The 14,175-nt window shown below is 40.5% G+C and overlaps 1 protein-coding gene across 1 annotated transcript in view; it reads right to left on the reverse strand.

Moving 5' to 3' along the window:
• Window positions 1-14,175, reverse strand: part of pik3r3b (phosphoinositide-3-kinase, regulatory subunit 3b (gamma)) — a 265,999-nt gene that overhangs the window by 126,057 nt on the left and 125,767 nt on the right. Inside the window, exons 7-8 of the mRNA XM_042417288.1 lie at window positions 6,137-6,329; window positions 2,805-2,890 (exon numbers count right to left, since the gene is read on the reverse strand). Coding sequence (XP_042273222.1) covers window positions 2,805-2,890; window positions 6,137-6,329 — 279 coding nt within the window. The remainder of the gene's footprint in view (window positions 1-2,804; window positions 2,891-6,136; window positions 6,330-14,175) is intronic.

The raw sequence follows: 14,175 nt of genomic DNA on the forward strand, positions 1-14,175 counted from the left end.
TGAGTCAAAAATCACCCTCATGGTTCATCACATGCAGATAACTGGCCTTGGTTTTAATATTAGTGAAGATGGAATTAAAAACAAAATCCCACTCGCTCTTATCAATCTTAAACATTTCTAGCCATTATACATTTGATGGAGGCAGTCGATTAAGTTGTTTAAGATATGAGTTTAAGAGAGAGGTAAAGCAGAGTGTCATCAGCATAACATCAGAAGTAAATATTACTTCTAAAGCTGTCCAAAAAGAAAAGAAGAGGACCTAAGGTAGTACCGTGTGAGACACCACAGGCAGATGTCGATGTGAGTAAGGCCACAACTAATGATTATTTTCATGATTAACTGATTGATCGTTTTGTCTAAGAAATGTCAGAAAATAGTGAAAAACGCCTGTTATAATTTCTTGGAGCTTGATCAACAGTCCAGAATCCAAAGATATTCATTTTACTACCATGTGTGACACAAAAAGCTTAAAATCATCACATCTGAGAAGCTGTAACCCAAAGATGTTCCTTGAAAAATGACTAAAACAATTCATTGATTAGCAAAATAGTCGCTGGGTAATATTCTGTCAGTTGATTCACCATCAAAGCTCTAAAAGTGAGAAATTTATCAGAAACATGTTTGTCTCTAAAATCATAAATAAGGATTGAGAAAAAATATTTATTACGCAGTGAAGATGGTTAATTAGTTGGTCGTTATTGAGTGGTTCAGAGTCAAAGACAGTAGCAGTAGCAAGATCTGACCCACCTATCAAATCAGTGTTTGACGCAGCTGATTTGGTCCAACTTACGTCCTTGTCTGGTCATGTTTCAACCATAAATCCGACTCTCATCTGCTCACTAGTCCGGCGACCTTTCTCATATCACCTCTGAATGAACATCGCCGCTCCACATAGAGGAAACATAACCCCTGAGCAACCCACTATAATCACTGCTTCGACCAATATGTCGACCCTGGCCTTAACACTATGGCCCTCAACAGACCAGTACAACCTCATACACACACACACACATGCTGACCTACTGACATTTATACATACACACACTTCCACTGACCCACAAACAATGACCTCAGCAGACTGGCCTGGCCCTTGCAATCAGCCACACACCTGCTGTCTGACCTTTTTTTTTCGTCCTCATATAGCCTGATTGATCGCTCTGCAGCATTTTATTTCTACACACGCACAGCGAAGACTACTCTGCTGTAGTCTTTCTGACAATTCAAGCTATAGCAACCACAATATGTTTGTGTCCTGATCTGTGAACACATCTCAGATCTCAGAATCAGGTCCCAGATTTCGTACAAAACGACAATACATGCAAGACACATGGGGAAAAAAAAGTTCAGGTCTAAGCTGTCGTACAACTGGACATCAGGTAAGGTGGTCTTGGACTAAACAGTATTAGAAAGAAGAAGCAAAAATGTAGTATCAGGTGAACATCTGGTGATGTCAGATGAAGAGGAAGCTTTGCAAAGATATCTCCACAAACCAAACATCAACTTGCATAAAAGCAAGTTATTAGGCATCAAAAGGCAACCATACTGCACATTCTTTCATAAGAATAAATGGCATATCTAGCTGATACTGAGGGCCTGCTGGGGTTTTTTCTTGAACTACCACAATCAAAATGTTGATAGGCTTCCCGAGTACAGGCCTGGAGTGTTTTACAAACAGTATACCTTGTGTTTTATCCAGTGACCTCAAGGTAAAATCATCATATTATATGCCAGGTCTGATTGCCGTGTAAAATTAGCTCATTTGATTTCGCTACTGGATTCGTTCCCTGTCTCAGCAGCCGAGATCTGGTGCAGGTGGCAGATCAGAGAACCACGGTGCACATAAAATGAGCAAAACATTATAAGTTTGTAATTTTTCTTTGAAGTTGAGATACCAAAAGGGGCTCACTATGATGAACAAGGTGTCAGGTGACATCAGTTGTCCTTCTTAACTCTTCTTAACTGCTAAACATAGCTTGGGTACAACTTCATCAGATACAGTTTTGTCTGAAGCTACCTCACCTGATGTCCAGTTAGACAACACCTAAGACTTTACAATGTTTCTTCTCTGGCTCAAAACCTTTTGGTCTGAGAAAGGATGTTGTTTTTTTATGCTTTCTGAGAGCCAAAGCTGAGGTCTGAGTATTTTCTAAAGTGTACACTGCACAGTCCATATACAGTACACTAAACCAGCCCTTCCACGCTCACATTCATACCCTCGCTCTCCGCCTGTTACAGTCCAGCAAAGCAGGAATGCAAAAAGAAAAACATCATGAAACCGCTGTGTTTTGTTACCATAAACTCACACACTACATCCAGACAGTAAACTCAACTAACGGACAGAGTTAAAGCTGTTATTTCATGCTTCATGCCCAATTTATCACAGCAGCTCGGGCACAAAGTTTGTGTTTTCCACATATTTCATAAACCAAACGTGTGTTTACCGCTGCAGTTTGTGGTACAGCAGGGAAGGGAAAAGAAAGTCATGTTTCCAGTGTGAGAACTATATGTATACACCCGAGAAACAAGCTTCAGGCACTTTGTCACCAAGCAGAAAAAAGAAAACTGAAGACAAACTGCATGTGTGTGTTTGTGTTGAGAGACAGAGCAGATGAGCTTTGGTGTGATTGTTCAGTGTCACAAAAGTATCCAAGCCAAACAAAATCACAACAACATCAAGCCACAATACACCGTAACACACCTATAAGCAAATATTATTCGCAAAGAGAAAGCACATTAGTGTATGCACGTGCTGTATATGGAAAAAAGAGAGAATGTGCGTACAAGTGCATGTTTTATTATCCTACCTGGTGCAGCCTGCATCTCCATTAGACCTCCTGTTGCGATCAAAGCCTCTAAGATCCTGATGTGATGCTCCGGGTTCACGTCCGCACTGCAAACACAAACACATGAATGTGAATTGTGGTCAGTTAGTAAAGGACGCCACTGATCTCATATTCACCGACAAACAAAAGTTACTGACTTAAACATCAAAGCAAACAATAGCCAGCGTTGAACTGGATCAGGTGTCTTCATATGAGGAAATGAGATGACATTTCTGCAAAGTCGTTGTTTTGTCTTTGCAGTTTGCATTTGAAATGAATCAATGACTGTGAGATCAAAGCTCTGACTTTCAGCATCAATTTGAGGGTGTCTACATACAGTATACATCACATGAACAGCGTAGGAACTGTAGGGATCGCCAAGGGAACCAACGTTTTGAGGATCATCAACCTAAATAAAGTCAACACATTTGCAGTCAAAGTTTGTCTGCGATCTCAGAGCCACAATACCAATTGGTATAATTTCTGAGGGGGTTAATAATACTGTGTTTATATATCAATGACTACATATTGGAAACGCCTCTCAGTAGCCCACAATGCAATACCATTCAACCACAACCACTCCACAAATCACAGCATCCAAAATAACTATCCAGAACTTTTTTTACTGTCAACAAATCAAATGAAAATAAGAAAAACAACAATGCATCGGTTCCATTTCTGACTTCTCAACCCTGTCTAGATCACTCAGCCCCCCCCAGGGTCAAACATGTCCTGGAGACAAAAACCTTTACAAACACAAAACAAACTTATATAGTTACATTTTTAAGAAGGGTGAGTAATTATCTTTAAAAAAAAAGGAGGAAACAGGAGGAAATAGTGCATTTGTTGAGGACATTAAACCGCATTTGGCGCTCTGGTGAGTGTTTCTGGCAGCAGGAAGGTTGGTGTCAAAATAAACAACAGTGTGTGTGTTCATGGTAGTGAAGGAACACGTCACCCGGTGCGGCGTTGTGGCTCATTGACGTGTTTTTAATAGTTCTAGACAACAACGGAGGTCTACAGCACAGAGGTTAAGATATATAACAGAGTTTGAATGCACACACACAATAGTTGGTAGCAGATCAATTCATTGTTGGTTTTGGTCTTTTTTTTTTTTTTTTAATAATGCCAGACCTCATAGTTATTATTTCATTTAGAATATTTTGCACAAAACAATGTGAGTGTCTAACTGCTTACAGACTGCAGGCTGTACACTCCAAAACCATCCAGGATTGATCAACATTTCCACACACACACACACACACACACACACAAAATAAGCTAACATGGGGTCTGGTTCAAATAGCATGGCATGCTATGATGCGCCGCCCCGCTCTTTATCTGCCCGTTTTGCACGTCAGAGGTGAATTGCTCGACCACGCAAACAATCACTGTTTCTGACTCACTGACTGCCTCCCCAAATCCACCACATCTCCACCGCACACAACGCCACAAGGAGAAATTCCTCGGTAATTTCTGGAAAAACAGACGCAGGCGAGCTTGTGCAGGGTACAGAGAAACAAAACAATACCATCAGCCTTGTTAATGCCATTCTCTCAGTGTTCAAACATCCAGCTCTTAAACTGCAGGATGTTGATATTACAGCTGAGCCAAATATCATACTTGGTTTTCCTGTTAGCAAGGGCAAGATCTCTGAGGCTTTTACTACCAAAATAGCAGGTCTTTGTGCTGGATAAAGAAAATCTCTCTCAATTTTCATGAGTTTTGTCATGGAGGTTGAGTTGTGGATGAAAAAAAAAAAAAAAATGTCACTCCTACATTCAGTCAAAAAAAAAAAAAGTGAGTTCAGTTGTTTGGCAGGCAGATATTCAGAAATGTTGAATGAAACGGGAATACCCTCTCCACCCAAATTCTGTGGGACTTTTGCAGTAGAAGTGACTGTGGTTGGAATAATCAATGGTTTTACGCAATGAATGGAAAGAGAGAGAGAGAGAGAGGAGACAGCTGAAATGCTAAAGGGAATAAATTATATTTTACAGCTGTGTGGGAAGAATATCCCCTTATACTTTCATCATTTGTAATTTTCATGTTTTCGTTTTCTTTTTACAGAAACTCTCCGGAGACCGGCGAACACGTACAGAACCAAATGTGCAAACACGATCATTTACACGACAATTAAGATGCTATTTATAATTGATATAACTCACAGAACTGACCTCTTGCTTGTTTTTTGAATCCTCAACATTTTGCACATATTATATGTACAAATTAATTATAGAATTAACAAGCTGCAGGAAACTTGCTTTGCCTGTTTAAAGTGCAATCTTACCATAACATAATTGCTATATTTGTGCTATTCTTCATCTCTTGTGGTATCACTGCTTTCCTATTACAGTCACTATAGAGTAGTGATGTGGGGAAAAGTTATTTTTTGGGTGTCCAGGGTCTCCTGGTTGAATTAGCAGAACAGATGATGAACAACTGTGTTGGAAAATATCAAAATATTTGATAAAAACTTAAAAGGTACAAGCTTATAGACCTAAAACTATAAACTCCAAGGTGCATTTCAAAATCAAATGTCAAATTTTGTAGAAACGTGATAAAAAAAAACACTCAGCAATTTCAATCAGTTCACTTTTAGAATCAATTTTGGATAAAATAATAAAAAAACTAAACTACAATGCAGTGTTTTGTTCCCGATGGCAGCACTGATGCATTCTGAATTCGCTGCACCTGAGCTGAGGCTCATGGGAATTGTAGTATTTAGGAAACTTTTAGTTGAAATAATTCAAATTGACAGTCAGAACATAAACCTGCAGTATAATATGGTTAAAATATCCTGGAGACTCTTGTGTTCCTATGTTGAAATGTTGTTTATTTTCTCCTCATGCACGTCAGTCGGACGTCACTGTTTTCCTGGATAATGTGACTAATATCATGATTAACAGTTGTAACAAATTAACAAGACTTCAGATGAATAAATGAGCAAATGAGAAACTAATATATGAGCCTGTAAACTGAACTAGAAAAATAAGTCAGCAGTGATTCACGATTCTTCCTGATAGTAGAAAATAAAATATGAGTCCTTTATTTTCCACATACAGAATGGATACCTGAGGGTTTATTATGTTCCTGTATGACCAAAGGGACAAAATAGACACTGTGTTTTAGTCATATAAATCACTGTCCATGTTTTAAAGTGCATCAGTTTAACGCATCATCATCATCTGGTAGCATGAAGTATCGGTGTTCTCATGAACCGTGACACGCAGGAAGAAACGAGAGGAAGTGAATCATTTAACGTGTAAATAAACGAGTGACTGATTGAACGGAGGGTGAAGCCTCTGCTGTACCTGAGCGGCGAGTGCTTGAAGACGGCCTCGGCGAAGGCCTGTCCCAACAGCCGCGGACTGGCCTGGCCGTGCTGTCCGACGCGGGCCAGGTGTCTGCTGAGGTGGACCAGCAGCTGGTGGTTGGCCTGAGGGATGCTGGGAGACTCCAGGATCTTCTTCAGCCTCTCCCCGCACTCCTCCACACTCTGACTCTCTGCAGGACAGAAAAAAAAAACAGCAGCGACACATTTAATCAGTTTCAAATGTCATTTTTTCAGCTTCTGTGTGGCCAAAAGTATGTGGACACCCCAAAAAATTATAACTGATTGTTGAACACCTTAATCCAAAACCATATTCATTGATCTGTTGCTATAACAACCTCCACTCTTCTGGTTTCAGGTTTTCTACCAGATGTTTGAAATTGTCTGCAGAGATTTGTTCCCATTCAGCCGAGAGCATTAGTGAAGTCCAACACTGATGTTGGGTGATCAGGTCTGGCTCGTTGATCTTAAATTGGCTGCATTTATACGGGCTTCATTTATATAGTTCCTTTCTAGTTTTCCGACCACTCAAAGCGCTTTATACTACACGCCAACATTCACACACACACACACACACACACACACATTCATACACTGATGGCAGACGCTGCCATGCAAGCATGCCAACCTGCTCATCAGGAGATCTAATGCTCATTCACACACAGATGGCGAAGCCTACAGGAGCAATTTGGGGTTCAGTATCTCGCCCAAGGACGCTTTGACATGTGGACCGGAGGAGCCGGGGATCGAACTGCCGCCGCCGACCTGCTCTACCTCCTGGGCCCCCAAAATGTTGGATGGGGTTGAGGTCAGATTAGAGTGAGATAGAGTACTGTTTAGAGTAAGAGAAAGAGCCTCAGTGTATGTTTCAATACAAATGTTCCCCCAGATTTTAAGTGATTTTCTAATTAGCCAACCAGAGAAAACAAAATCAGTTTGACTCTGAGAATATTCTCTTCAAAACAAGATGTTTAATTATTGAAGAAGGTATTTCTGTTATTTAAATTTAAAAAGATTCCTGCCACACACCGAATTACATATTTGTGAGTTAACTATTCATCTTTTTGGAGTGGAAGATCATAAGGACGGATAGCGTACAAAGGAAGAGGCTTAAGCAGGTCTCACAGAAATGAGAACATCTGTTTCCATCAGCCTTTATCTTATCTTCTTCATCAATATACCAGCTTTTCTGGATTTCCTCCAATCCGAGCTTAAAGGATCAATCTTAATACATGTCTCACATGCACATATGTCCACGGTACGAAACGCCTTTTATTTTGTGTTTCCATAAACTGCTGAACTGGTCTCACACAAGTTATGTTGTCGGTACTTAACACCAGAAATTAACCTTTATAGCCAGGATAAAGATCCCAACTGGATTAACTCAGACAGCTAACGGTAGCATCTGCTGAATGCCAAGATGAGGATTGTGGATTTTATCCCCTATTTCTTACAGTGTATATTTTCTTATTTCTGGCATTTCCTTTCAAATTCAAAATGCACAACCAACAAAATATCTTCCAACAACAGATTTGAAGTCTAGGCTAAGGTTTCCCCCTGCTAATAGCCTTCATGCTAGACTAGGCTAAACTGATCTCTGCACAGGAGTCACAAAGACTAAACAGATATTCACCTTCTAAAAACCTTGATGAATCATTATGTGTATCATTATTTTGAATAGAAACAAGCAGAATGTGTGTGCATATGTGTGTCTCAGTGCTTGTTGAACAGCTGAGCGGACACCCTGGACCTCGTGTGCATAAACATCTATCACATTAAAATACATTCCACCATTTCACTCATACTCATTGCACAGAGAGCAGACGTCCCCGCTGTGCTGCCCGGTGAGAAGCACCTCCATAAATATCCATCCGAGCATGTAGCCAACCGCTCACTGACTTTGTGGAGACGAACGGCCTTGGCAGGACATCAGTGATTTGAATTTAAAGCAAGTCCAGCAGCCAGCTGCTAGCCAAGTAGCCTCACAGACGCTAGGGAGAAAATTACAGGGGCTTCGTCTACGGATGCTTGTAAAAATGACACAGCGGGAGGCATGCACAGGGGGATAATACCCGACTCCTTTTCTTGCATTAGCCCGGTGTTTGGACAATGGGCCGTGTTTGAAGAGAACCAGACGTATTGATGAGCGCTCTCACCACCGCAAACAAGCTGCAAACAAGAAAACATCTGTGCCCGAGCCGTGCTGTGTGCCGGCTTTATGACAGAGGAAGCTCAGTGGGAGAGCACAGATCTACCATCGTTCTGCACAAGAATCCACAGAAGAAGTCCATTTATCTCTGTCTGAATCTGACTGTCTGCAAAGGGATTTTCTAGTCTTTTGAATCCAGTATTTTTTTTATAATGTACTGTATGTTTGTGCTTGTGTCAGATGGACAGACTCAACCAGTGTCAACCAACTTTCCCTCATTTTTTCCTCTCTTTCATCGAGTGTTGCACTGTGTTTGGTGTGCTTGGGCCGTGTGCGGTAATTCAATATTTTATGATATTGATGATCATATCATTATTTAATGTTATTATTTAACCGAACCTTGACAATAATTTAAAACTAACACAGTAACTTATTTAGTTAAAGAGTTATTTAGTTAAACATTTAGGAAAATATGCTTAGTCACTTTCTTGCCAAATAAAGTGGCAAGTCTTACAGTCAACATGAGGTTGCTAAGCAACCAGCGGAGACTTCCCAAAAAGTTAATAGTCCAGCACATAACTCTCTGTAAAGCAGCTGGATCACAATTTGTTGCACTAAATCAACTATTTTATATGTCATTTTATGGGAATGTATAAAATATTCTTATTAAAACAGTCATGCAGATTTTTTTATATGCCTAATGTTCCCAGTAATATGTGTTTGGGCCCAATGAATATTCATCAGTAGACTTCTGTACATGCATTTTTTCATGTTTTGTGAGCACAGCACAACACTAATCCATATATAAATATATATATATATATATAAACATTGTAACAGAACCCAGAATATGCTGCCTTTGTCAGATTTTATAAGACATTCATACAGTTGCAGTTTGCTTGACGTTGTCTGGAGCTTCAGTCTAATCTCTGGACTGATTGAGAGGTCACAAAGTGGTCACTCAAGTTTACAGCATCTCCTCTAAACTGTTGTTGTAAGTATACTTTTTCTTCCAAGGAAATGCTTGGGTCTGTTAAACAACTAAACACAAGTGCCCTATTTCCCAAAAGTATCTTAAAGCAAATATGGTCTTAAGACTTAAAATAGACTCAGATCATCTCAGTCAGAAACAGGATCCTGATTTAGACACGCAGCATCAAACTACAGCTGATAAAACCTCAAAAAAAGTGGAAATATTGTTTTTTGATTTAAAAATGGGAGCTTTGCTTGTAGCAGATATTGAACTGGTGAAAACTGGTCACTGCCTCGACACACAGAGGAGCAATGTGTGTGTGTGTGTGCTTACTTGACATATATATTTTTGTACAGTGATTTGTGTGATGTAGTGCTCTGCATGTTGTATGTTTTCAGGTGTGAGACGGCTGATATGTATTGATTAACCATATGAGATATTGGTGTATTCGGCTCTCCGCGCAGGAACTAAAGTGTTCAAATCGATCCCAATAACGCAGAGTGCCGACGGAGAGATGGAGGAACCGACAGAACGACCGACCGCGTGTTTGACAGCTGACTGATTGGATAGATGGAGAGAGATGGAGAGAGATGGAGAGAGAGAAAGAGAGAGAGAAGCAGCTGTGAAAGGGCAACAAATTCTCATAGTTATTCAGAGACTTGAGGGGAAAACCTTCCAGGTGCTGTTCCAAAAATAACAAAATCTAAATTTGCATTTACACAAATGACTCCAGCTCTACAATATAACCTCGACAGACACTTTTGTCAAAAATGAGTGTGTGTTTGTGTTGTGTTTATTCTTATTGTTATAACTTTATTCATTATTTTCTAAAATCTGAGAAAAGAAAAGGTTTTAACTCTAAAATCCATCTCTAACTAAGTCATATAGAGTTGTTCTCCTCAGTGTTGCTAATAGCAACTCTCTCTCTCGGATAATGTAACGATCCTGTAGGTTTATATTTTGACCACCGGTTCATATTATTTCAATTTAGTTTCTGGGAAATCACAATCTAAAAATACTACAATACCCATGAGCCTTTGCCTCTATTGCTGTGGAGAAGAAGTCGGTCAGAGACATGAATCAGCAGAAATGATGCTTTGTCATTGAAGTTGTAAACAAAACGTGACGCCATAGTAACTGAATTCACTCAACAGTGACTCAGAAATTAAAACTGAACTGATTCACGCTGCACAACCGTCATTAGAAGGCACAAGGGATCGAATTTCAAGCTGTGATTGTCTGTTTCTTGCTGAGATGCACCTCAGGAGTCATAGTTACCTTAAAAGTCTTTATACACGGTGTTGTATCTTTTGTACTGATGACGGGAGAGTTTCGTGTCGATCGCTTGGATCAAGTAGAAGATGTGGGGGTCGTTAGTGCTAATTGGTGTTATTATTAGTGACTCAAATTACTGCAACAACTTAAAAGACCACAGCAATGAAAGTGTTAATATGTAAGAACGTGAGACACATTCAGGCTGCTGAACCTTCTCGTGAGCTGATGTTAACTTTTGGGTGTATTTCTCTTCCTGTGTGTTGCTAAGTTAGGGGCTGTTGTCCAGAGGTCAAAGGTCAGACAGACGGAAAGGAAAAGTCAAGAGGGTTCGGAGGGAGGAGTTAAGTGGCTTTGTTTAATAAGCATTAATGTGTATTGTCATTCGTCTCTGTGCAGTGTTCTGTAGATGGAAATCACCTTCCTCTACATGACCTGTCTGTGTGTCTGAATGTGTCTTTCTGTACAAAAGTATGTGAGATGTTAATGTTTGTTTTGGTTTAAGTAGTAAGTAGGGTCTCATCGAGAACTGGTTCCAAAGTACAACTGGTTCCAAAATTCGGATTCCAAAGGAATCATTAAGAAATTTTAATTTTGATTCTGTTTATTGGTTCCTGATTGCGCAACATATCTGCAAGGACGTGGCTATGCATGCATCAACATGCATGGCTAACATCACAACAGTACTGAGAGAAAGATGAACCGCGGTAAACGCTCTAAAGTTTGGTTTCACTTTATTAAAGAAAACAAGAAGACAAAGTGTAATGCATGTGGGAAGCTGATTAGCTGTAAGTCAGGTTGCACAAATCAAATCTGACCAAACATTTAAGGCAGCGCAGCGTCGGTCTCCTAGCTCGCGTGTGTCATCAGTCAGCGTTAGCACCTCGATACGAGGCCGTGACACCGTGTATGTATGTAAATCACTGTTTCCTGTTGTCATTAAGCTGTCGCATTTCTTTTTCAACTTTTTCTTGTTGTTCAGTAACGTACATGAACTCCTCAGATGCATTCAGACTGCAAACAGCGCTGTGTAAAACAATACAAAGACGTGTGTTAGTTTAAAATGTCAGTGAGACAATGAAATACGATCCAGCTAGTCCGGTTGGAGTAACAGATTATTGCGTTTAAAGGCTGATCAGAAACTGCTCAGCGGTTCGTAATATTCACAGACTGGATTTTACAGCTCTGCAAAGTTATCATGCTGCAGCCTGTTTACTAGCACGCACACGTGACACGTCTGCGTCCACGGACCTCCGACAAAAGTACGAAAGGAAGCGCGTGTGCATCTGCGTCCAAGTCCATGAACTGGCCTTTACAGTGACAGCACACTAAGAGACAGAAAGTTGAAATGAAACAATAAAAGTTTAAAGGAATAAATATACTTTGTTTTCACCAAATTGGAATCAAAACTGGGAATCGATAAGAACCAGAATCGATTAGCAGAACCGGAACACAGTGGTAAGCAGCTCATGGTGTGAGTAACAAACACACACAGGCATTTCAGGCCTGCAGGGTCACATATTTAATATTTAAAACATTTACATTTTTAAAAAAGATTTGAAAGATTTAAAGTTGAGGTTTCAGTCCTGGCTGCTTTGGCAGCACCTTGATGCATTCAACAAACTTCCAAACCAAACACAAACTTGAATGTGTTCAATGTCACTTTAAAGTATTTATGTGGATACCTTCAGGCTAGTCAGGACTGCAAGGCCACAGATTCCCTATTTACAGGATTTCTATTGTACATATGAAAAACTGTCTGGTATATAAGATCATCACTTCTGTTCATTCAGCAAAACAAACTGTGAGCTGAGAGACTCTTCATCACCTCGTGGTGTTTTAATAAAAAAACATGCATGTGTGGGGATTCAATCTACATATAAAAAGTGGAAAATAAAAAGTAAAACATAGAGAGACATTGGATGTCTACTGCTGTAACAAGGCCATGAATAAATAGTTTTATCAAAAAAAAAACAAAAAACAAGAATGTAATTGAATTTTGAGAAAGTAAAACATGAACAAGATGATTTCTGTTGAGTAGCAGGAGACTCAAGGAAGTTCAGGGACACTTGAGAGGTGTGTGTGTGTGAGTGTGTGTGGGTGTGTGTGTGTGTGTGTGTGTGTGGTTTCGGGTGGGCAGGTGGGCGTTGATAGATGGCTGACAATCTGCTGCAGCCTGATGGGGGTCGTGGAAGTCACGTCTCTCTGTCTGACCACTACTGATCATAGACAACCACACACACACACACACACACACACACACACACACACACACACACACACACACACACACACACTCACACACACACACACACACAGTCCTCCTCCTTCTGTTGTTATGGATTGTTGTTGACCCCGCTGGTCAATAGAGGTCAAGGCTGCAGAGGGAACTTGGCCTGTCCATCTGGCCCCTCGGGACTCTGGGAGACTGGACAATTGGACAGTGGGGGGGGGTCGGGTAGGGTGGGGGGGTGGGGGGGGGGGGGTCGAGACGCCGCAGGGAAGAAGAAGAGTAGCGAAGAGAGTTACGTTAAGCTTCACCAAAGGACTATTTTGGAGATAAATTCACATTTTTATATCTTTTAATGACTGCTGTTTATATTCTGAGTTTGGCTGCTTCGTAAAATTCATCTTCTCGTTGATTTATTCCACCTTTAATTCATAAAACTTTGGCTGAAACGACGTGGAAACATTTCACGTAAACAGATATAATAAGTGATCCGTCTCAACTGTTACTCGATGAGACAACTGAACAAAAAGAGCAGAAATCAGAGCGTACAGTGAAGCTACTTGGCTTCTTCTTTTATTGTGGATAAGTCAAGTTCCTTGCTGGATGCCTCATCGTCAGGGGAAAAGCTGTCAAACGCTGCCATGGCGACGAGCTGAACAGCTCTCTTTAGCCAATCGAATAAAACTGCTTTATTTTATTCTCCTTTTCATTCATTCATTACATCCAAGTTGAACATCAGACTCATGCAAATACACAGAACAACATGACGAATCAAATTTGGTTTTCTTTTTTTTTTTTTGATTCGTCATGGGTCCAATTTGTATGATCTATCTGGTTCTGGACCAAAAGGGACTTTTAGTTCCTGAGATTCGTTGCTTTGGAGAGAGATCCATGTTGTCATCTTGAGAGTTTGGGATCCATTGTTTGACAGTTGTGAGATTCCAACTTTGTGTCAACAGTTGTGTGTTTTGCTCTTTCCTGTTTCAACACAACGACGTCCCCTGCTCCATAAAGAGAAATATTTTTCCCAGTTTGGTTTGGAAGAACTTGACCTCGACTGCTTCCAACACCTTCGGGATGAACCAGAGCTTCGACTGAGAGCCAGACCTCATCACCCATCACCCAACACCGGCGCTGGACCGAAGCTCTCCGTGCTGAATGGGAGTAAATCCCTGCAGCCAACTTCAAGAGTCTGGAACTAGAAGAGTGAAGGCAGCAGAGTAATGCTCCTGGTTCTGGATTGATATGTTCAACTATGACATATGACTCTAATTCTGGGCTGAAGACACACTTTTAGCCATTAATTAAATCAGTTAAATGATGACTGCATCTTCTCCTCTCCTCTCCTGTCCTCTCTCCTCTCCTGTCTTCTCCTCTCCTCTCCTCTCTCCTGTC

The sequence above is a fragment of the Thunnus maccoyii genome, chromosome 7, assembly GCF_910596095.1.
Source record: "Thunnus maccoyii chromosome 7, fThuMac1.1, whole genome shotgun sequence".
Taxonomy (NCBI): Eukaryota; Metazoa; Chordata; class Actinopteri; order Scombriformes; family Scombridae; genus Thunnus; species Thunnus maccoyii.